Consider the following 23,629-nt stretch of genomic DNA (forward strand, 5'->3'; position numbering starts at 1 on the left):
TACATGTTGAACGCATGCCAGTACATGATGAAAGCCCACTAAGAAGCAGTTGCTGACATTCAACATAGTTCAAGTCTCCAACAGCAACAACCCTAACAGACGCACCCTCACCAGGATCTGCACGAACCTGCGCAGTAACACCCCCTAGCCCGCGAGGACACGCGATTGCGCACGCGCCCGGCGCTTTCCCCGCCCCTTTGGGCGCCAGCGCCAAAGTGGGCGGGTCTCGGCGGCGGCGCGGAGGGACCAGAGGGGGAGGACCGAGGGAAGGGGCGTGGCCACCAGGCCGGCCTCCGCCACCCTCTTCCGGGCTCCGTCAGCTGCGCACGCATCCTCCCCCCCTTCTTTTGTGGTCCGGCCCATTGCGAGGGTGACAGGAAACCCTGTGCAGGGAGCGCCGCCATCTTGGACCAGCCCGAGGAAGATCCTGAGGGAACCGCAGGAGCTTTCGCCGCCGTCACCGCTCCTGCCGCCGCTGGCGCCGTCTGCACCTCCGGGCTAGTCCGCCTCCCTGCCGGGGCCTCGGCCGACCGCCCCCCTTCCCTCCCCCGCCGCATCCGCACTCGTCTTCCTCGTCCTGAAGCCCCCCTCCCTCCCGGAAAGCTGCCCAGCCACCAGCAACCCCCCAGGTAACCCGGGCCTTCCGCAGTGTCCGACCGGCCCGGGTCCCGGCCGCGGCCCCGGCGTCCGGCCTCGCCGACGGGCCGCGGTGGCGCGCCTGGACGCGAGCGGGCGGCGCCCCGGGCCGGGCCACGCAGGCCGCGGCGCCGAGCCCGGGGGTCGGCGGGCCTGACAGGACGTCGTGCCGGGGGGCTCCTGAGTCCCTCCCCTGTACCTTCCCGGCGGCCCCCTCGTGCACCCGGGCCGGCGGAGGGCCCCGAGGCTGCGGGAAGGGTGTGTTCCGGCCTCGCCTTCCCCGCCTCTCCGGCGCGGCCTCCACAGGCCCCTGGCCACCGCCGCCGCCGCCGCCCGGGCCCGCGCCGGCAGACCACCCCCGCAGTGTTTACCCACGCGTGCCGCACCGTCTGGTCACCCGGGAGCCCCCGACGTGGCGTTGCCACCCCGCAAAGCCGCATCGGTCCCCGAATACAAAAGGCAGCAGTTAGCACCTCGCAGCTTCGCCGGCATCTTGGACTAGCCCCGGTGCCCTTGCCCTTGTCGCTGTCGGTAGTCAGTCCGTGGACCCCCCCCCTCCCGCGCCCCCCTTCTTGGGAACAGGGTCGGTGGGTCCATGCTTGTGAGCTTCTGGTGTTAGTGAGTTCCCCCCTGTGATCACCCTTGAAGGCCCAGAAACTACATAACGTGTGGAGATAATAAAGAGAAAAAAGTTTGGGCGTTTCTAGAATATAAGAAGAGATGCTACACGAATGTTTGGAGGGTTTGCACTGTACCGTGGTGCCAGGAACGGTGTCCTCACACATGAATGCTTTGCCTCATGTAGCCGTAGGAGAGAAGTTTGTGTTATTCTCATTTTTTAAGGGGACGGGGATGAGAAACTGAGGCCTGAAGTTGTAATGTAGCAGGCTAAGAATGCTATAAACAAGCCTCTCTCACATGGTGGCTGGTGCATTTCATACTACACTCACATTTAAACCGGGGTTACAGACAGGCTCTGTATATAGTGGCAGCTTAATTCCTTTTTTCCTGTTTGCATGGGTTGACCACTCATTGCGCTTTTATGACCTAAGGTCTTCTCATGTCAGCCATCATACAGCCAAATCTTTATCCTCACAACTTCAGAGGTAGTATTTCCATTTTATATGTGAAGAAACAAGTATGCAGAGGGCAGGTGTTTTCCTATTGGTCCACCAGCAAGAAAGTGTCAGAACCCAGAGGTAAACTCTTGCAGTTTACTATTTTCTGCTTTACTGAAGTTGGCTAATAGTTGCATTATTGTAGTAGTTCTAGCTACTTTTAGATGTAGTTATTGAGGATAGATTTGACCTTGCAATAATCTTAACTCATTTTTATTTCCCTGCAAGCCTTTCCACTAAAGTTTTCCTTCTAAGTTCAGCTTAGATGGGTTTACTTGGTTCTTGCCTTGAGGTATGGAGTTGGTTAAGTTGTGGAGTCTTGTGGCCTAGGATTCCCTGTCCAGTCCTACTACTTGTCAGTTAAGTGACCCTAACTTCTCAGACTCAAAGTCCTTTAAAGGACTATAAAAGGAATAATTGTGCCTACATTTTCAAGAGTTGTTTCAGGGATTCAGTGAGGTTTAAAGAAAGCACTTGGCACATTGCTTTGGCATACAGTTATTGTCCCAGTGCCTATAACGTTGCTAAGGTACACTTAAAGGGTAGTTGATATCTGTTGAATGCATGAGAGGAACATGGCTTTTGAGCCCTGTAGTTAGTTATTCCTGGACCTTTTTCTTATCTCTCCACTGAGTAGTATACAAATATAACATGAATAAGTCACTTGTCTGACCTGGTTTCTTCATTTCTAAAATACTTTCGTAGGATTTGAGATTGTGTGAAATAGTGGGTCTATATAATAGGCACTTTGTAAAGATGTGAAGATTCTAGTAGCTGTTTTAAAAAGTTCTTGCAATTAAATTTACATTTAAAAAGCTACTTCTTTATTTATCATGTTAAATTTTACAACTGTTGCATGGTTCAACCTTGCAACAGAATTTAGAATGTTTTTTAAAATGATGTTAATAGCTATCAAGTTCTTAGAGTTTAATAATGTATTTAAGAAAGTGTTAAAATTACAGCTAGTAAGAGTTTTCTTTTTTCAAAAAGTCGGAACCATTTTTATATGGTTAAAAATTAGAGGCAGCAGGAGACAACTTAAAAACATTGATACTAGAAACACTGTGTTTTATTTTTAAAAATCTTTTTTATTCCAGACAATTTAAAACACACACAGAAGCTGGGTGTCAGTGGCTCATGCCTGTAATCCTAGTTTCTCGAGTTTGAGATCCGAGGATTGTGGTTTGAGGCCAGCCTGTGCAGGAAAGTCTAAGACTCTTATCTCTAATTAACCACCAAAACAGCTGGAAATGGAACTGTGGCTCAAGTAGTAGAGTGCCAGCCATGAGCAAAAGTTCTGGGACAGCTCCTGGGCCCTGAGTTCAAGCCCCAAGGAGTGGCAGAACCCCGAAAAACAAAACATATAATACAAAATAAAGTATATACTGAGTATTCATACAACTTTCAGCCAGCATCAACAATGATCAGCTTGTTGGATCAGTCTTTATACGTTTTTCCTTCTCTACACTAAATTCTATTAAAGCAATCTTGACAGTAAAATTTTCACTAATTCGGTTCAGTAGTAGTAGGTGGAAGTTTTTGTGTTTTGGTTGTTATGTATTGTGAACCAAGGTAGGTTTTGGAGTACTTTTATTTCCTGCTCCTAGCATCCCACCATAACTAGCTGGAAGAATTTTCCTTTCATTTTGACACACTAATCAAATCCAGCTCTGTTTTTCTTGTCTGCATTAGATGACATAAAAATGTGACATTAACTGTCTTTCAAAAAGTGAGGTGTTTCTTGTTTTGTTTTTTTCTTTTTGTTTGTCTTCAATGTGGATGAGTGCATTTCAGAGGTTATAGTACTGTTATGGAAAGGAAATTGACTACTCAATCTGATTAAGTTATTAGATTAACTGTAGAAATTTTGTATTCATCTGACTGATAAATCAAGTAGCATTTTTTCCTTTCCTGTAAGCACAGAATGTTTCTATTCTTGAGTTATGTGGAGGCAAGAGACAGTGTTGTCTTATCACTTCAGTACTGTCAATACTTATAATACTTTAGATTAGTATCTATAATACTATAGATAATACTTATAAGTACTGTCAGTACTTATAATACTTTAGATGACCAGGAATATTTAGTGGGTTGCTTTTTTCCTGTTGTCCTGAATCAGTTATGTAAAAATTACCCAGTGTCCTAAGGAATAGAATAAAATGGTTTTCTAACAGACACAGTAGGGAATTGAACTCCGAAAAACACTGAAAAAATGCCCTCTATTATTGGGTGTTGGTTATTTTGAAGCCATTTGTATGGTTGGCTTCATAGCCATATTATCAGTGAATGCAGAAACACTGTCAGAAATGCTATGAACTTTTGTTTCTATGATGGTATTGGTACTTGAAAGCAGGGCCTTGAGCTCTGGCTTAGAGCAGAAGCTCCACCACTTGAGCCACACCTACAGTTCCTACTTTTTACTAGTTAATTAGAGATGAAAGTCTCGTAGATTTGTCTGCCTGGATTGGACCCCAAATCCAGTAGTCTCAACCTGAATGGCCAGGATTACAAGTGTTAGTCTCCTGCAGTTGGCTAATGAGTAGTTTTTCCTTTTGGTTATTTTAAAACTGATTTATGGAGCTGGGAAGGTGGCTCAGTGGTAGAGCATTTGCCTTGCATGCATGAGGCCCTGGGTTCGATTCCTCAGCACCACATAAGCAAAAAGCCGGAAGTGGCGCTGTGGCTCAAGTGGTAGAGCGTTAGCCTTGAGCTGAAGAGCTGAGGGACAGCGCCCAGGCCCAGAGTTCAGGCCCCACGACTGGACCCAAAAAAAAAAAAAAAAAAAAAAAAACTGATTTATTAAAATTATATGTAAAACTTTACATAGATAATAGTATATTTTACATAGTATAGATTCAATAGTTTGTGTATTTTAGAATGTATTGCCAAATACTACATGCACATTATAAGTTACTGCAGAGCTAAGTAAAGAAAATTAACTATTTTCCTTTTCTACTTACACATTTTTCACAGGTTGTTGTGTTGTGTATTTTTTCCCATAGTTTGTATATACAGGGTTTAAGTGTGTGTTTAAAAATGAGATATACTAGGGCAAGGAATGTGGCTTAGTGGTAGAGTGTTTGCCTAGAATGTATAAGGCTCTGGGTTCAATTCCTTGGTACCACATAAACACAAAAAATAAAGAATAAAAAAAATGAGATATGCCATCTCACAAAACTACATGATTTATTTTTCACTTAACAAGATCCTGGATATATTTCCACATCAATGTCTATAGATTTACTTTTTAAAAAGAACTGCATACGTATTAGTTCATAGTTCATTATCCAAAAAGGTTCACTTTATTCAGTCATTTCTTTGTTGATGGAAGTAGAGGCTATTTCTAGTTTTATGCTATCAAAAATAGTGTTTTGAATGCGCCTTAACCTGTTCTTTGGTCTGAAGCTTTGGTTTCTGTTGGTAACTATTTCTGATCCAGTAGATGATTTGGAAAATTACGATTGTTGTGGGACTGGGGATGAAACCTAGGTCCTCACACTAGATTATTTTTAAGATGTTTAAATAATACCCATAAGGTTCCCAAAATGTGGCATTATAGCAATGTGTATGGAAGTGTCTTTTGGTATCCTTCAAAACTAATCATTTATATGTTTGTATAATCTTATTTGGGGTGATGTCTGATCGACTAAGTGGAGACCAGGTATTCATTTCTTGGCATAATAGGATTTAATGCATGTTTAGTAATAACCATTTAGATCTCAATGAACTGAGGTAGAAACATGTCTATAAATTTGTTAGGTGAAAGCAACATGTTTCATGTTTTTTGCATTGGCGTACTCCATCATTAAATATATTTCTCACCTTTTCAGTAGTTTCATGTTAGGAGATACAGTTCAGAAATCCTTGGTTCAACCAGTATTAAACACAGTATTTAGAAGAACTACCATTTGAATATAGAATACAGTTGTTGGTTCTTAGGCATTTTTTTTTCTTTTGGCACTGGGAAATTTGTTAGTCTACTGAATATGCCTTTGGTAAGCTGCCTTAGGTAGGGAAAATCATGGAATCAGGTCTTTGGGTCAAGTTGTTGTTCTACCACTTACTAATTTTGTAACACTAAACACATTAGTGAATTTTTTCAAATCTCAGTGATGACTTTACAGAGTTGTGAGAATTAAGAACTATATAAGATAGGGTGAACACCAGTAGTTCATGCCTGTCATTCTAGCTATTTAGGAGGCCGAGGTCTGAAGATTGTCGTTCAAAGCCAGCCTGGGCAGGAAAGCTCTTGAGACTTACCTCCAAAAAGCTATCCTTGAGCAAAAAAGTTTAGGGACAGTGTCTAGGCCCCGAGTTTAAGCCCTAGAATTGCTGTGTGTGTGTGTGCGCGTGCACGCGTGTGCGCACAGGCGCGCGCACACACACATTATGTCAGATAACATAGGAAAAAGTAGTACAGATAGTTACATGGTTTATTCTTAAATGTTCCTTCTCCTAAGAAACTTCCATTAATTAATGATAAATTATAAATCACTGTTATTGTCATATTATTGTTCTGTACATAGTTTTATTTATTTATTTTTAATTTTTTGGGTCAGTCTTGGGGCATGAACTCTGTCCGTGAGCTTTTTGCACTTAAGGCTAGCACTGTACCACTCTACAGCACCACTTTAGTTTCCTGGTACTTCATTGGAGATAATAGTCTCATGGACTTAACTGTCTGAGTTGGCTTAGCACCGTGATTTTCAGGTCTCAGCCTCCTGAGTAGCTAGGATCATAGACATGAACTACCAGCATGTGTCCATAGACCATTTCTTATCTAATTTTTGGACATTTGATTTCCCAGAATCCTGTCAATAATAGTTTTTTTTCTCCTAAAGTTAGGCAACATTATATTTCTCTCTTTGAAATTGATGTTTCATACTCAAGAAATAAGGTTGAAAAAGCCTTTGTTAAAGCAATATTAAGCATAATTATGGTTCCACTTTGTATACACAACTTTGGCTGAGTATATGAACAATGAGAATATATTTAATTAGAAAAATGGTTTTCTCTAGTTCTGCGTTAGGGTTTATCTCAGAAGATATTCAATTAATGAATGTTTTATGTGGTAATTAGTAAGTGTATGTTAGTACAACTAGAATTGGGTTATAATTTCATGATTACTGTTTTTTGGAAGGGGACGAGCTGGCCACTGTCCCTGAGCTCTTTACTCAAGGTTAGCACTCTGCCACTTTGAGCCACAGCTCCACTTTTGGTGGTTAATTAGAGATAAGACCATGGGCTTTCCTGCCCTAGCTGGCTTTGAACTGTGATCCTCAGATCTCACCTCCTGAATAGCTAGGATTATAGGTGTGAGCCACCAACAACTGGCATGATTATTCTTTAGAGCATTTCAAGTTGAATTTTGGGACTTTTAGAGTCCATAATTGATATGTGTGTGTGTGTATGTATGTATGTAGATATATACACATATGTGTATGCATACACACACACATATGTACACATGCTTGAGCTGGAGCTTGAACCCAGAACACTGTGCATGACATACTCACCACTGTGCCAAGCCCTAGCCCCTGTAATTTTAACATACCAAAATAGAAGGAAGCAATGTGTATATACAGTTCAGTGTCAGTTACAAAAGGAAAGAAAATAGGAAAATCAAGGGGAAAAACAGCAGGGAAACTAATGAGAAGATATTTGATTACTTTGACCTTGAATAGGGAGAGAAGAGTTTTAGGAATTAAAAGTTAAATAGTCTTCACCATTTTCATGCAGAAAAGAATTTTGCAGGTGAAGAAGTTAACCCTTGAGAACTGGTGTATGTGTGTGTGCGCGTGTGCGTGTGCGTGTGTGTGTGTGTGTGTGTTTAGTGGTACTGCGGTTTTAAACATAGTCTTTGCTTGCTAGACCAGTGAACCATGCCCCAGCCTTTATGCTTTAGTTATTTTTCAATTAGTGTCTCAGTGTATTATACCTGGGCCAGCCTGGACTGTGTTTTTCCTACTTAGACTTTCTACATAGCTGGTCTTACAGGTGTGTGCCACCAGCCTCAGTTATTTTTTGAGATGGGAGTCTTTTGCCCTAGAGAGCCTTAAACTTGGGTCTGCCTTCCAAGTAGCTACGATTACAGGTGTGAGCCACCATGTTTGACACTTTCAGAAGCATTTTTGATCAAAGATTAAAAAAATGTTTTTCCGGGGCTGGGAAGGTAGCTCAGCGGTAGAGTGAATGCCTTTCAAGCATGAGGCCCTGGGTTCGATTCCTCAGCACTACATAAACAGAAAAAGCCGGAAGTGGCGCTGTGGCTCCAGTGGTACAGCGCTAGCCTTGAGCTGAAGAGCTGAGGGACAGAGCCCAGGCCCAGAGTTCAGGCCCCATGACTGGCCAAAAAAAAAAAATTCCTTATATTTAGCTTTTGGTTTGGCATCTGAGATGTTAAGACCGGATTCATCTTAAAAGTATTTTTGTTATTATTCTTTTGGAAAGATTAGGGGCTTGAACTTGTTCAGTTTGTTTGCTTGGCCAGTGCTCTGCCACTTGAACCACATATGCAGCCTAGCTTTTTGCTAGTTTTTTTTGGAGATGGTGTCTCTTAGACTTCTCTTCCTGGGCTTAGAATTGTGATCCTCCAGGTCTCAACCTCCTGAATAGCTAGGACTACACCTGGCATCTATCTCTTAAAAGTTTTGATTCCCTACTAATGTTTGGAAAAGAGGCAAAAGTTAGGTGTTTAGAATTGGTCTAACCAGAAAAGCTCCTCAAAAAAAAAACTGGTTAAGGGAGTTCTTCATGATGTAGGAGACTGATTGTGTGTTACAACATGTCAAGCTGCATTGTGGAGCAAGACTTGTACTGAATGCAATGTAGAGTGAAATGTGAAGTGACAATTAAAGATTTCCTTGCACACACTTGTTATTCTAACTGTCAGGAGGCTGAGGCAGAAGAATCACAAATTTGGTGCCAGCATGGGCCTGAGACTTGGTCTCAAAAAATAATTCCTCTTCCTTGATAATTTTATAAATATCCTTCCTGCTAGCCTGCCCTAAAGAGTAATCATGAAATTATAGCCCACGTCTTTTTTTTCAAATTCTTTATTGTGATTAAGTGATTCAATAATTTCCCAATTTCACAGTATTATGGGATAGTGATGCTTAATTAAAGTCACAAACACATTTTAACTTTCATGGGGTAAATTGTCTATCATGATCTATAACATTTATGAGTTCTGTGAGCTTTGCAGTACAGTTATTTCTTTCACATTGGGTGATATGTACATCTCTTTTGTTTTGCATAGCACCAGCTGTTCCCTCTTTCTATATAGCCCACTTCTAATAAATTTGATTATATAGAAATTATATATTTGAGATATGGTTGCATAATTAGGTGTTAATTTCACTGAAGAAATTTTTTGTGCTGGGGTGGGGCTTCAAATCCCGGCCTGGGCATTATCCCTGTGCTCTTTTATTCAAAGCTAGCATTCCATAACTTTAAGCCACAGCACTACTTCTGGTTTTCTGGTGGTTAACTAGAGAGAAAAGAGTCTCATGGACTGTTCTGTCCAGTCTGGCTTTGAACCCAGATCCTCATATCTCAGCCTCCTGAGTAGCGAGGATAAACAGATGCAAGCCATTGGTGCCAGGCTTATTAAATAATTTTTTCTATTATATCAGATATCTAGCTTGTGTATAATCCAGTTTGATTTTTGTTTTTTGGGTCCAGTCGTGGGGCCTTAACTCTGAGCCTGGGCGCTGTCCCTCAGCTCTTCAGCTCAAGGCTAGCGCTCTACCACTTGAGCCACAGCGCCACTTCCGGCTTTTTTTCTTTTTGCTTCTGTGGTGCTGAGGGATCGAACCTAGGGCCTCAGACATGCAAGGCAAGTGCTCTACCACTGAGCCACCATCCCAGCCCCTATAATCTAGCTTTTAAAAAATATTGTAAACTAAAATTTAAAGTCTTGATATAATAAGAGAAATGAATATTGTTTTCATAAAGACTGAGCAAAACAAACTATTAGCAGTATTGTTTTTCTGCTACCCAACACTGTGTCTGATGTATTCAAAGCCCTCATGGATTACTTGGAGAGATTTTTGACTTTTTGAGACTGTTTCCTGAATGTAAGCAGTCTTTCTGCCTCTATCTCCAGAGTAGTTGGGACTATATGCACGTATTTAGAATTAGAAACATATACCTTACAATTTTTTAAAATTTGTTAAAATAGGAGAGAATTGAGATTGATTTTTGATTAGCATACATTTGTAGTATGGTTTGGCTGCTCTGTGATATTTCCATACATACACATAGTACATTTTGAAGAGATTCACCTCTTCTACCATATTTTCATTCCTCCCTACCCAGAAATGAGAATTCTTTTGGTCAGGTGTGCTCAATTATAAGAAATGAGTTGTGATCTTTTGGCATATCTTTTATAAACTTACAAGTTTTGCAGTTAAAAAAGTACATTTTAGCTAGCACCAGTGGCTCACGCCTGTAATTCTACCTACTTAGGAGGCTGAGATCTGATGATTGTGGTCCAAAGCCAGCCCAGGCAGAAAAAGTCCACGTGAGACCCTTATCTCCAATTAACTACTCAAAAACTGGAAGTAGCACTGTGGCTCAAGTGGTAGAGCACAATGACAATGAGAGATAGAGCACATGAGGCTGAGGGACAGCGTCCAGCCTGTGTTCAAGCCCCACAACTGACAAAAACAAAAAGTATATGTTATAGTATTATTTCTCAACCAGAGTGTTATATGGCAGGTAATTCATGTGTTAATCTGAAAGTCCTATATTGTTGAGACATATGAAATTGCCAGTAATAATTGCCCTGCCTTGAAAAGAAATCTGTAGAAAAAATGTCAATTTCAGTAATTTGACTTGGAATTAAAAAATATGATGGTTGTTTTTTTGGATTCTCTACTATTGAGAGTATAAAGGAGTTATTTCATATTTATAAGTTGATGCTTACTTTTTATACTGTCCTGTTTAAAATCACAATTCTGAACAAGTTAGACCACCTGTCACTTGATCATTTAATGGAAAAGGACCTTAAAGGAAAAGAAAGTATAATGTTTAATTTACATTTACAAAGATTTGCATTTATAAAGATTTTCTTTGAAAGAAAGGCACTGGTGGCTCATACCTGTAATCCTAGCTACTCAAGAAGCTGAGATCTGAGAATCAGTTTGAAGCAGGGGGGGAGGTTTTCCATGAAACTTTTCAGAATGACATTTCTTTTTGAATTTTTTTTCTTTTTAGATTTTTTATAAAGTGAAGCATTAAGAGTTATTTGTACATTTTAAATTCTGTGGATAGTGTATGAGAATATTGAAACATTGATTCAAGAGAATATGTGTTTTGATCAATTTAGAAATGTGACTTTACTTCGTTACCAGCATTGTGTTTGAACTCTATGGGCTTCATGTTTCATCTTTACATTCCCTCCCTCTTTCTTTCTTTCTTTCTTTCTCCTTTCTTCCTTCCTTCCTTTCTCCCTCCCTCCCTTCCTTCCTTCTCTCTCTTTCTTCCTTTTCTTTCTGTCTGTCTGTCTGTCTGTATTGGGGCTTGAACTCAGGGTCTGGGTGCTATCCCTAAACTCTTTTGCTCAAGGCTGGTGCTCTATCAATTGAAGTCACAGCACCACTTCTGGTAGTTAATTGGACATAAGAGTCTGTCAGACTTTCCTGCCCAGGCTGGCTTTGAGATCCTCAGATCTCAGCTTCCTGAGTAGCTAGAATTACCAGCATATGCCACCAGCATCTGGCTTTATCTTTACCTTTTCTTTGAATGTATAGTGATGGTCAGTTTAGATAATTTGCGTGGGTTTTTAAAATTGCTGAAGTAACATCATTTTCTTTGTTTCTAGTGCCACCATGGCAACTGCACCATACAACTACTCTTACATCTTTAAATATATTATTATTGGTAAGTTCATTAAACTTATACTGTTGTTGACATGTAAAACATTCTTAATACTTAAATATACCAGTCCTGGAGAAGTGAGTAATTTTCTCATTTTAGAACTTAAAGCTCCTTTAATAAAGTACCTTTTGCATTGTAGCTTTGGGTACTTTTGTGCTATAGTGCTAAGTACTAGTGAAGTGATATTGGTTGTTCTTGAAGACTTCTGGAAAGCTTGTTAATTCTGGGAATAAGATTAATGTCCTACTAGTGCTGAAATATTCCAAAAACAACATGAAAATTCTTTCAGGTCCCAGTAGATTCCAAGAATTGGTAGAGTTTTGTGTGATTCAGAGAGTAAGTTGTAGAATATACATAAAATGTAATATTAGTGCTTTCCCTTTAAATTTCAAGATTTTGTTCCCATTAAATCTTAATGCTACTTGTCCATACATAATTGTGAAAATGCAGTTGAAAGCCCACTTGCTCTTCAGTGAGTTCTTGAAGTTAGAACATTGTTCTAATGTTGACTTCATGTAACTTTGTTATACTTCTTTACCATGGGTTACAATTGTTTCAGCAGAGTCAGAGAAGACATCTATTCTGTTACAGTTTCCATATAATATAGTTTTTCCTCTTTTGGAATTCTACAAGAAATAGCTACAACAGGGAACCTAGTGAGTCAAGCTTCCAAAATTGAACTTGTTATTTTTGCTTGCTAAATATATTCTACCTCATTTGTTACACTTTTGCTTCTGAAATAGTTCCAAGGGAGTGGGGTTAAGGCAAGCTTGAAATAACTTAAAGTAAAAAAGTATCTTTGTAATAATTTTTCTGTTACTGAGCACTTTTCAGTTGGTAACATAATTCATAACCAATTTCTATCACTGGGAAAAGTTAGGAACGGTCAGTTGGTATGTATTTAGTGAAAATTGATCTATCTTTTGAATTCATTATGAGGGAAATACAAGTTTTCTAACTGCCCCAGAAACTTGTGATGTGGTATGGTAAGTATTTGGCAATCATTACATTGGATTATAAGAATATAAAATTGAGAAAGAAATGTAATTGCCACCTGAACCTTTTTTTTTTCTTTAAACAGGGGATATGGGAGTAGGAAAATCTTGCTTGCTTCATCAGTTTACAGAAAAAAAATGTAAGTTCAATATGTGAGGTGAAACATTATTGTTACACTGCTTTTTAACAAGTGTTTTCTTCAGCATATTTTATGTATTTGATTATGACTGTTGCCAGTATTTGCGTTGATATCTTCAGATGCAGATTTTTAAAATAGGTACAGGTAGAATGGAATATTATTGCCAGTATGTATATATATTGATTTATATATGTGAGACATAATCCGATTTACTTGTTTGGATTTCTTATTTTTTAATAAAGTGATTTTTTAAATGCATAAGATAAAATCAGATTTAAATAATCTCTTTTGTTCTTCATTATAGATATATAGATTAGACATTTTCTGCATAGTCCATATCAACTAATTAGTAGATGTGAAATACTTAAAATGAAATTCTTTTTATATTTATAGCTAGTTGGTAAAGATTCAGAGATAACTCTTGGGTGATAGTGGAAAGGGGCCAATTTGTTGTAACTGATACATTTAATATAGTTGAAATTTTTTAGAATATTTGAAATTATTTCTGTGGCATTTTTATGCTGTTTAGCACAGAAATTTGATGTAACACTTTATGAAGTATCCATCGGTGTGTATACTTAAAGAACAGTGAGATTTTATATCACCTAATTAAGAGGAAAGGACTACTTATTCTTTTTTTTTTTAAGGACTACTTATTCTATGGCTTATCAGTATATGAATAACATTAAATGTGGTGATTTTCTTTGAGACATTGATAATAGTTTTGACTAACGATTCCTAGCATCTCAGGACCATTGTTCCTTGTAATAGTTAAGGATTGCCAGAAGGTTTAAATAGTGTAATGGAATTGTGATGAATTTATTCAATTCCTAAGAGTTTTACTTAGAAAATTTTTAATTCAGTAAACTGGCCAGTTGTCAAAATCTAGTCACTTCTTGTTTTGTAAGTAACATTTATTGGAACACAGCCATGCTTATTTTATTTGTTGTTTAAAACTGCTTTTATGCCTCAGGCTGGTTTGAGTAGTTGTGACTGATACCATTTGGCCTACAAAATTTAATGTTTACTGTTTCTAGTCTAGTCACATTTCTTGTTGATCTTTGCTGTGTCTCTCCTCTTCCCTCCCCCTACAAATATTAAAGTCATGGATTATTCAGTGAATTTTCTCCCACTAGTCTTTGGAATTTTCTGAACATTGGGATATTATTTTTACCCTTAACAGTTATGGCTGATTGTCCTCACACAATTGGTGTTGAATTTGGTACAAGAATAATTGAAGTTAGTGGCCAAAAAATCAAACTGCAGATTTGGGATACAGCAGGACAGGAGCGATTTAGAGCTGTTACACGAAGCTACTACAGAGGAGCTGCGGGTGCACTTATGGTGTATGATATTACTAGGTAAGAGGCAAATAACTTTTCAACCTTCATACTTAGGAGTAGAAATCTACTTTGGACAATGAGGGTTTTTAAATAAATTGATTTAGGTATTCTTTAGTTTGTAGTTAGATAATTGTAAATAAATTTATTTGGGGATGTATGGTTTCTCTAAATTCCTGTATAAAACTTGGCTTTCATTTCTGAAGTTGATGTGATGGAAGAAAAGCTTTAGGAGATGGTGGGTAGAATTCTGAATACCAAATGTGTCTGAGGCATTCTGTCTTCAGTCTTTAGTGTTAAAATTTCTGGAAATAGTTAACCAGAAAGTTCACTATGAAGTTTTGCTAGTTTAGTATGATGGGCTATAAAAGTTCTTATGCTTTGCTTTCAGACTAAAAGTGTTATTTTTTGATATATCTGAGATTTTTTTTAGGTGGTGATTTATATATAACACTTGAGTAATTATTAAGTTCTTTTTTGCCCTAACACATATTGAAGTGACTTAAAATACTATGCAGCAGGATTAAATTTTGTCAACAAGTACCTGGCACTAGTGGATTCCTGTAATTCTAGCTACATAGGAGGTTGAGATTGAAGATTGGGGTTCAAAGCCAGCCCAGGCAAGAAAACTCGTGAGACTCTTACCTCCAATTAACCACCAAAAACCTGCAACTGGAGGTGTGGCTCAAATGGTAGAGTGTCAGTATTGAGTGAAAAAGTTAAGGGACAGTGCCCTAAGTACCAGCAGTGTCCCCCCCCCCCCCACAAATGTCAACATGATTATTTCTGGAAACTCAAAGCATTTGATATAACATCCATGGTGGTCATGCCTGGCAGCCTGGCCACTTGGTAGGCAGAATGGGGAAGACCGGGTTGAAGGCAGCCTGGCCAAAAAGAGCCTATGTAAACAAATTGGGAGTGGTGATGAAGTCTGTGTGTCAGCTATTCTGGTGGTCATAAGTAGGGAGATGGCTAGCCCCTGACAGAAATTTGAGACCCAACTTGAAAAACAACTAAAGCAATAAAAGGGCTGCAGAAATGGTAGAGCAATCACCTGCTTACAAAGCTCAGGTCCTGAGCTTAAAACCAGTATTACTCCCCCAAAAGATGAAAGAAAAAAAGGTTTGACTGGAGAACATGGACATATGTGCCCCTTGTACCCTGTGATTGTTCAATGAGCTAGAAAATGAACGGGATCACCTTTCATGTTGATAGGAAGCACCAGTCAAAAGTAGTGTGACTCTCTCTAGCAAGGGGAGCCATGTTTATTATTACTTTGAAGTATATTTTTGTTTGGTAAATTCTTTACATTATTTTCTCCTTAAGAGTTACAGGGCGGTCTGGGAAGATGGCTCAGTGGTAGAGCGCTTGCCTTGCATGCCTGAGGCCCTGGGTTCGATTCCTCAGCACCACATAAGCAAGAAGAAAAAAGCCAGAAGTGGCGCTGTGGCTCAAGTGGTAGAGTGCTAGCCTTGAGCTGAAGAGCTGAGGGACAGTGCCCAGGCCCAGAGTTCAGGCCCCACAACCGGACCCAAAAAAAAGAAAAAAAAAAAAGTCATAGGGCATATTTGGTATATTATGACTATTTCTTTCTTTCTTTTTTTTTGCTGGTCATGGGGCCTGAACTCTGGGTCTGGATGCTGTCCCTCAGCTCTTCAGCTCAAGGCTAGTGCTCTACCACTGGAGCCACAGCGCCACTACCGGCTTTTTCTGTTTATGTGGTGCTGAGGAATCGAACCCAGGGCCTCATGCTTGCAAGGCACGCACTCTACGGCTGAGCTACCTTCCCAGCCCTATTATGACTATTTCTATAGTAAAGAAATTTACTGGGCTCAATGGTAGAGTGCTTGCCTAGCATGCATAAGGCCCTAGGTTCTATTCCTCAGCACCACATAAATAGAAAAAGCTGGAAGTGGGGCTGTGGCTCAAGTAGTAGAGTGCTACTACTAAGGGACAGTGCCCAAGCCCAGAGTTCAAGCCCCACAACCGACAAAAAATGAAAAAGAAATTTACTATTTAACTTTAATTTGTCAGTTTCCTAAGTTTTTATTGAGGAAGCCATGTTCAGTAAAGAATAAAGATCAGGGGCTGTGAAGTTGAGTGGTAGAGTGCTTGCCTTGCATGCATGAGGCCCTGGGTTCGATTCCTCAGCACCACATAAACAGAAAAAGCCAGAAGTGGCACTGTGGCTCTAGTGGTAGAGTGCTAACCTTGAGCAGAAGAGCTGAGGGACAGCGCCCAGGCCCAGAGTTCAACCCCCACAACCAACAACAACAACAACAAAAAAGAATAAAGATCAGTGGTTGACTATAATTACAGTATTTAAAGCTTCAGCATATTTGTATAACTGGTGAAACAAGTGTTAATGCTCTTCATGGCAGTGGGTCATTGGTGACAGGGTCAGTCAGTGGCATTGTGACTGTTGAAGAATCTGGCCATCTATACTGAGCTGTCTTATAGGTTCTATGTTCCTGAAGATTTAATGTCGTTAAAAGCTCTGTGCATTAAATTTAAATGTGATAATCTGTGCTTACAATGTAATTAGCTTTTGGTTTTAAACATACCCTTTAAGCATAGTAGTACTATGGTAAAATTTGTGTCTATTTAAGTCTTCAAAAGTACTTTGGATGCAAAATGTTAGGTGATAAGACAAAATTAACAGGACTTAAGAAACAAAGAACTTCCACTCATCTGGTCGAACCACTACTAAATATCCCCATGCTGCTGATAACATGTATGGTGTATATGTGTACACGGTTATATATTAGAGACCGTGATAGACAATTTGCTCCAGGAAAGTTAGAATGAGCTTGTGACTTTAAATGAGCATCATTATTCCACAATACTGTGAAATTTGGGAAATTATGTAATCACTTAATCACAATTTAAAAAAAAAGTACTTTGGATGGAAATAGTTGATAGGAATGTCCATAATCTGATGAACAGTGGAGTATATCCATATGACGAAATATTTTTTTGCTATAAAAAGGAATGAAGTAGAATGATACATGATATAGATAGATTGAGAAATTATGCTGAATTAAAGAAACCAGGCATCAAAGGCCACATAACATATGATTCTGGTTATGACATGACATATACAGAATAAGCAAATCTATGGTGGACAGAATTGCAACACACTAGGAGTTAATGGGTTCAGGATTTGTGTCTTTGTGGTCCTGTAAATGTTCTAGAATTCAATAGTGATGATCAGCTCCTAGCTTTGTGAGTATAAAACAACAGCTAAATTATATACTTTAAAATGGTAATATTGTGTATTCATGTCTCAGTGTAACTTGTTGAAAAGGAAGGTATTTCATGCTTTATAAACATGCTTTCTTAATTCTAGCACTTTATAGTGACAATTGATATTGGAGTTAAGACCCTCTCCCCCATTTTTTCCATTATTAATCCTTGACATTTTGCAAACTTTAAAATTCTTGCTTTAATAAAACTTCCCACTGGGCTGGGAAGGTGGCTCAGTGGTAGAGCGCTTGCCTTGCATGCATGAGGCCCTGAGTTCAATTCCTCAGCACCACATAAGCAAAAAGAAAAAAGCCAGAAGTGGCACTGTGGCTCAAGTGGTAGAGCTCTAGCCTTGAGCTGAAGAGCTGAAGGACAGCGCCCAGGCCCAGAGTTCAGGCCCCACGACCGGACCCCCCAAAAAATTAAAATAAAACTTCCCATTCAGCTGCAGTCATTACAGTGCTCCTCTTCTCCCCTCCCTTTCCTTTCCTCCTCTACTTTTCTTTTCCCCTTGCTTCCTAATGCCATTTTCACATGTGTACATCGAATAGTATGTCTTGAATTGCCCCCTTTTCCTCTATTTGTCTCCTCCTCCCCTAAAGCCTCACTCCACCAGATCAAGTGCGTATTTCAGCTTCCTGGTATTCATTTTGTTAAGCTGTTTCTTGTTCAAAAGGGTTTACACTATGAGAATCCACCCCTGCATATATTATTCTTCAGTCAGTTTGTTCATGCATATATGCCTATGGCCCTGGATGTGTTTTCATATATGATTGTATTTAGGTCTAACCTCCACATAGGAAAGAAAACATGCACCCTTTGTCTCTCTGAGCCTGACTTAAAAACTTTTCCAGGTTTATCCATTCCAAGGGCACTTTTCTAAAATGACAGCAGAGGTTTTAACAATTGTTTTGTTGAGTCAGTTTAATCTGATTTACCAACCCAAAGTTGGTAGCCCTTTTTTAAAGCATTGATACTGCAAATTAGTGAATAATAGAATGATATTATATATTATAATGATTTTTTTGGGGGGGTTGTGGAGCTTGAACTCAGGCAGGGCCTTGAACTCTTTTGCTTAAGGCTAGCGCCCTACCACTTTGTGCCACAGGCCACTTGTGGTTTTCTGGTGGATTATTGGAGATAAGAGTCTCATGGACTTTACTGCTTGGGCTGGCTTTGAACCATGATCCTCAGATCTCAGCCTCCTGAGTAGCTAGTGAGCCATCAGTACCTGGCCAGCATTGCCCTTTTACATTTTATCAAAATCAGTATGTTTGGACTTAGCTAATTATTGTTCAAGAAGTAAAACATGTTTGTACTTGTATTATCAAGGCATGCCAGTACTACAGATTTGGACAGTGAATCATGGGAGTTATAGCTTGTACTTTTGCTGGGTTGGGGGTGTAGGAGTATTGAGATTTGAATTCAGTACCTTTGAGCTAGGCAGGCACTCTACCACTTGAGCTAGCCCTTTTTTTGCTTTAGCTATTTTTTGTGGAAAGGATCTGATAGGTTTTGCGTAGAGTCAGTCATGGACCTCAGTCTTCCTTCTCAAGACTATAGTTAGGGTTTATATGCACATGCCACTGTGCTTGTTGCTTGAGGGGGAAGATTGCTAACATTTTGCCTCATTTGGCCTATGACCATGACTTTTAAAATTTTCACCTGTATAGCTGGTATTCAAGGAATGAGCCCCTGGGCCCAGCCTGTGGGCTCTCCTCTCACCCCAATCCCCATCCTTACCCCTCACTCTGGGTTTTGAATTCAGGGCCTTGTTCTAGCTTAGAAAGCACTTTATCACCTGAGCCATACTTCAGTGATAGTCATGTGTTTATGGGCATCTGCTTATTTTAGACACTTATTAAGTGAGGAAGATATACATAATGCTCTGTGAGTATGTAAAGTAGAAATATTTTTATCTTTAAAAACTTTATCCCTTTGGTTGATTTTATTTTGTATAATACTGTGTATTACAGTTATTCCTCAGTTGTAGGATGAGTTTTACATTCTAATTAAGCCTATCAAAAGTCAAAGATATTATTAATCAGAAATGCAGTTATTAGTACCCCAGTAAATCCCGTGTTAAGTAAAACACTTGAAAGATTAACTGTTATAAATTACTTACATTTGGATTTGATGTCTTTGGGCTGACTTGACTAGTGCAGATGACAAGTGTGTAACATCTTGAGTAGAGACATTAGAGATTGCATAGTCTCAGTCTCCAAATAATTTAACTGTGAGGTAAATGAGAGTGCCAGGTTAGTATAAACTTCCTTTCTGAATTCCAGTGAGATTATTTACTTTTCATGCTGAGTGTACTTTTTATTATTAAGCTGAGTGTAGTAACATACACCTGTAATTCCAGCACTTGGAATACTGAGACAGGAGAATCATGAGTTTAAGGCCAGCCTGGGTTTCATAGTAAGAAAAAGAAAAAATAACTTTAATCTTGATTTTTAATGAAGTTTAAAATCTTGATTTCTGGTTAAAATTAAAATTTGAAGGCAGAAGCAAACATGTTTCCCATTGAGTGTGTCATTGGCTTAGCAACTTAGTATACTTTGTCTCCATTTTGTGGTTGAAAATCTGGATGATTTCAAATACTGTTAATTTCAACTCTGAGACTGAAAATCTTGATTTAGATTTTTTTTTTTCCATGCTGTTCCTGGGGCTTTGAACATGGGGCCTGGGCACTATCTCTGAGCTTTATTTTTTGCTCAAGGCTAGAGTTTTACCATTTGAGCCACAGCTTTACTTCCAGCTTTTGGAGGGTTAATTGGAGGTAATAATCTAATGGTCTTTCCTGACCTGGCTGGCTTCAAACTGCAATCCTCATATCTCAGATTCCTGAGTAGCCAGTATTGTAAGTGTGACCTGTTGGCGCCTGGCTCTGATTTAGACTTTTTAAAGTCAGTTCTATGTTCCTAGCTTACTTACTGATCTGTTTATATGTAAACAGCTTACTTCAAACATGTCATTCACATAGTTGTTGAATACTGTGTTACTTAACAAAGGAGTTTGAGGCCAGATGTGGTGTGGTGTGTAATTGTAATTTCAGCACTTGGGATAATTGAGATTTGAAGCCAGCCCAGGCCTCATCGCACTGCAAAGCTAGACTATGTCTAAACGAAAACGCTTTCTCAAAATTTTGAAGTTTCATGTTTCCTTCAGAGAAACTAGTCAAAATAAAAATAATACACTTAAGATCTGTTGATTAATGTATAAGACTATGTGTGTATATATGTGCATTTTGTTTTAGACAGGGTCTTATGTAGCCACTTGTTAGATATAGCTTCAAACTTAGCCATCTTCTTGCCTTAACTTCCCAATTGCTGGGATTACAAGTGCATGCCACTTTGCCTGGCCATATTGTAACTTTTATTTTTTCTGTTTTAATGGTAATTGTATGTAGAAGTCAACAGATTTAAAATTTGATTTTTACAGAAGAAGTACATATAACCACTTAAGCAGCTGGTTGACAGATGCAAGGAATCTCACCAATCCAAATACTGTAAGTTAAATGACATCTTACTATACAAAAATTCAGACAGCACAGCCTCCTCCTTGTGAGATTTGAGTATTTGAGTGTTATGGATGAGATACTATATCTTTAGTTTTTATTTTTATATTTTCTGTAGTGCTGGGGATGGAACCTATGGCTTTATGCATTGTAGACAGTCTACTAATGAGCTATGTCCCCATTCCCAGTTACCTTGATTTTATTCTTATATTAACTGACGAAAACACATTTTTCAATTCTTGTTTCAAGTTTATCATTTTACTGTGTTTGATTTATTATATTTGTGGTTTAAAATCATTTATGAATGGGGTGATAATCTCATATTAAGTGGAGGTTGTAATCTTATAAGAATTCTGCAGTCATTTTATGAATTGTTAGTGTCAGAGAGAACTGGGGAAAACACAAGGGATCTGTTAATTCTTCAACTTCATGTGAATTTATAATTAACTGAATTTCAACTGCGTGTGAATTTATATTTAATAAAATTTCAATTAAAAATAAAAGGTATTTTGCATGCTTTAAAAAATAAATTCTTAACTAAGAAGACATATTGAGATTTTAATGATCTCGCTACTACACTAGACTTTGCAGTACACAAAGATGAACCCATGTCCTTAGTCCCTGAGAGGTTATAGTTGATGAGGGAGAGAAAGAACCAGCAGGTGTACAGATAACTGTGCTGCAAAGCAGACTGAAAATGAGTTAACGTGGAGTGCATTAAGCACAGGGTGAGCAGGTCGGCTGGAGAAGTCAGTTTTATAGGCTGGTGGAGTATTAGCCTGAAGTTGGAGCAAGCTTCCATTAGGTAATTGGAGGGTATCCCAGGAACAATGGGGAACCACCACTGAGCTGTGGCTGACTGGGCTTTTTGTTTGGGGGCGGTCCAGTTTGGGGCTGAACTCTGGGCCTGGGCGCTGTCCCTCAGCTCTTCAGCTCAAGGCTAGCGCTCTACCACTTAAGCCACAGCACCACTTCCGGCTTTTTTCTTTTTGCTTATGTGGTGCTGAGGAATCGAACCCAGGGCCTTGAGCATGCAAGGCAAGCGCTCTACCACTGAGCCACCTTCCCAGCCCCTGACTGGGCTTTTTTTAAGACCAAGCCTAGTATGTCCCGGAGCCTAGCAGAAGCCAAGTTGACATATAGTCAGTGGTAAGATTTGCTTTACTAGGGAACAGCAGTCTAATCATAATTGAAATTCAGTTAACAGTATACACCAGCAGCAGTGCCTGGAACTCTGCTTCCATCTTTATACTAAACCCACTTTTGTACATTAACCTGTGGATGAATAGCCAATTGCTGAAAGCAGTCCAGCTGGCCATGGGCAGGTGCAAGTGAAATAATGTATGCCTCTATACCCTGGAAAACGGGTAGTCACACACAGACCAATGAACTGTAGACACACGCAACAACTTCGACACATCGAAGGCATTATGCTGAGTTAAAGGAAATTGCAGATTGTATGATTATAAACTAGGTGGGCCAGAGCAGTTCCTTGTAATGATGGTGGTGACAGATAACTGTGCTGGTGACAAAACTTTTAGAACTACCCTTTTGCAAGTCTCACACATGAGAGCTGCTATAGATTATACCTGTTTCCTGGTTTTGCAATTATATTGTAGTTAGGTAAGTTGTTATCTTTGGGCATGCTTAAAGGTACATCAGACCTGTCATAGTTTCTTCAGAATTTATATATAAGTAAGACATAAAATAATATTCATTGTAGAAGGCCCATGGAAAACTGTTGTAAGAATACTAGTTCTGTCACTCCTGCCTCATTTTATACTCTGAAATATACCAGCTCTTCAGAAGAAAAAAAATTTTGAGGTCCAGAGCAAATATCTCTATAGTTACCTTTGGTTTCTCATTTTCTTCCTATACATTGAACCTATCTTTTATACTATGCTATGCCTCATTATCTCTCACCTCTGAAGGAAGTGGGAAACTTGGTTTGGAAATTTGTAAGGAATTGGGATTTTACTCTTGGGGTGGGATGTTCTGGGACTTGAACCCAGGACTTTGTGCCTCCGAGGCAGCATGCTCTACCACTGAGCTACACCCTTGCCCCAGGAGACAGTATTTCTTCTTTTGAGTACCTGTTTTATAATGGTCCTTTACTAGGCCTTTGTCATTTAAGTGTCATTATTTTCTTCTTTAATAAACTGTATAGGAGTAACTCTTTCCCTTTTCAGTGGGTACTGGATCATACTGATTGAAGAATGCTCACTTGTGTTATACTACTTAACATATTCTTTCAAAAGATTTATATTCAGGTCACATGATTATTTAGTTCACTAGTGCTATAAATTTATAGACACAAAAATTTGATGGTATAAGCACCTTTGAATTAAAGCAATCCATTTTTGTCTGGAAGAACAAGATAGAAACCAGCTATATCTGGTTGGAAGGAAGAAGGGTAGATTGTGCAGAGATAACACACAAACACATAAACAGTTTATCCATACATCTTCCCTTCTCCTAAGTAAAGGCCAAATACTTTGTGATTTTCCAAGGCTACTTCCTTTTTTCTTAAAAAAACTATAACACTCTTTAATTTTGGTATAATTTACATAGATGATCCCAAAGCAGCTATATATATATATATATATATATATATATATATATTATATATGTAATATTATGCCCTGAATTTGAATCCATTGAAGATTTGCTCTCATCCCACATTCCCAGTTCTCCCCTTCCAATGAAAGTACATAGTGTGTTGCTATAAGCTTATTCCTGCTTGGGATATTGT

General features: G+C 39.2%; 1 protein-coding gene across 1 annotated transcript in view; it reads left to right on the forward strand.

Moving 5' to 3' along the window:
- Positions 1 to 370: 370 nt before the first annotated feature.
- Positions 371 to 23,629, forward strand: part of Rab14 (RAB14, member RAS oncogene family) — a 28,661-nt gene continuing 5,402 nt past the window's right edge. Inside the window, exons 1-5 of the mRNA XM_013030143.1 lie at positions 371 to 629; positions 11,581 to 11,639; positions 12,718 to 12,771; positions 13,955 to 14,132; positions 20,802 to 20,868. Of these exons, the coding sequence (XP_012885597.1) occupies positions 11,588 to 11,639; positions 12,718 to 12,771; positions 13,955 to 14,132; positions 20,802 to 20,868 (351 nt within the window). The 5' untranslated portion in view covers positions 371 to 629; positions 11,581 to 11,587. The remainder of the gene's footprint in view (positions 630 to 11,580; positions 11,640 to 12,717; positions 12,772 to 13,954; positions 14,133 to 20,801; positions 20,869 to 23,629) is intronic.

Source organism: Dipodomys ordii, unplaced genomic scaffold (genome assembly GCF_000151885.1).
Source record: "Dipodomys ordii isolate 6190 unplaced genomic scaffold, Dord_2.0 Scaffold127, whole genome shotgun sequence".
In the NCBI taxonomy this organism is placed as follows: domain Eukaryota; kingdom Metazoa; phylum Chordata; class Mammalia; order Rodentia; family Heteromyidae; genus Dipodomys; species Dipodomys ordii.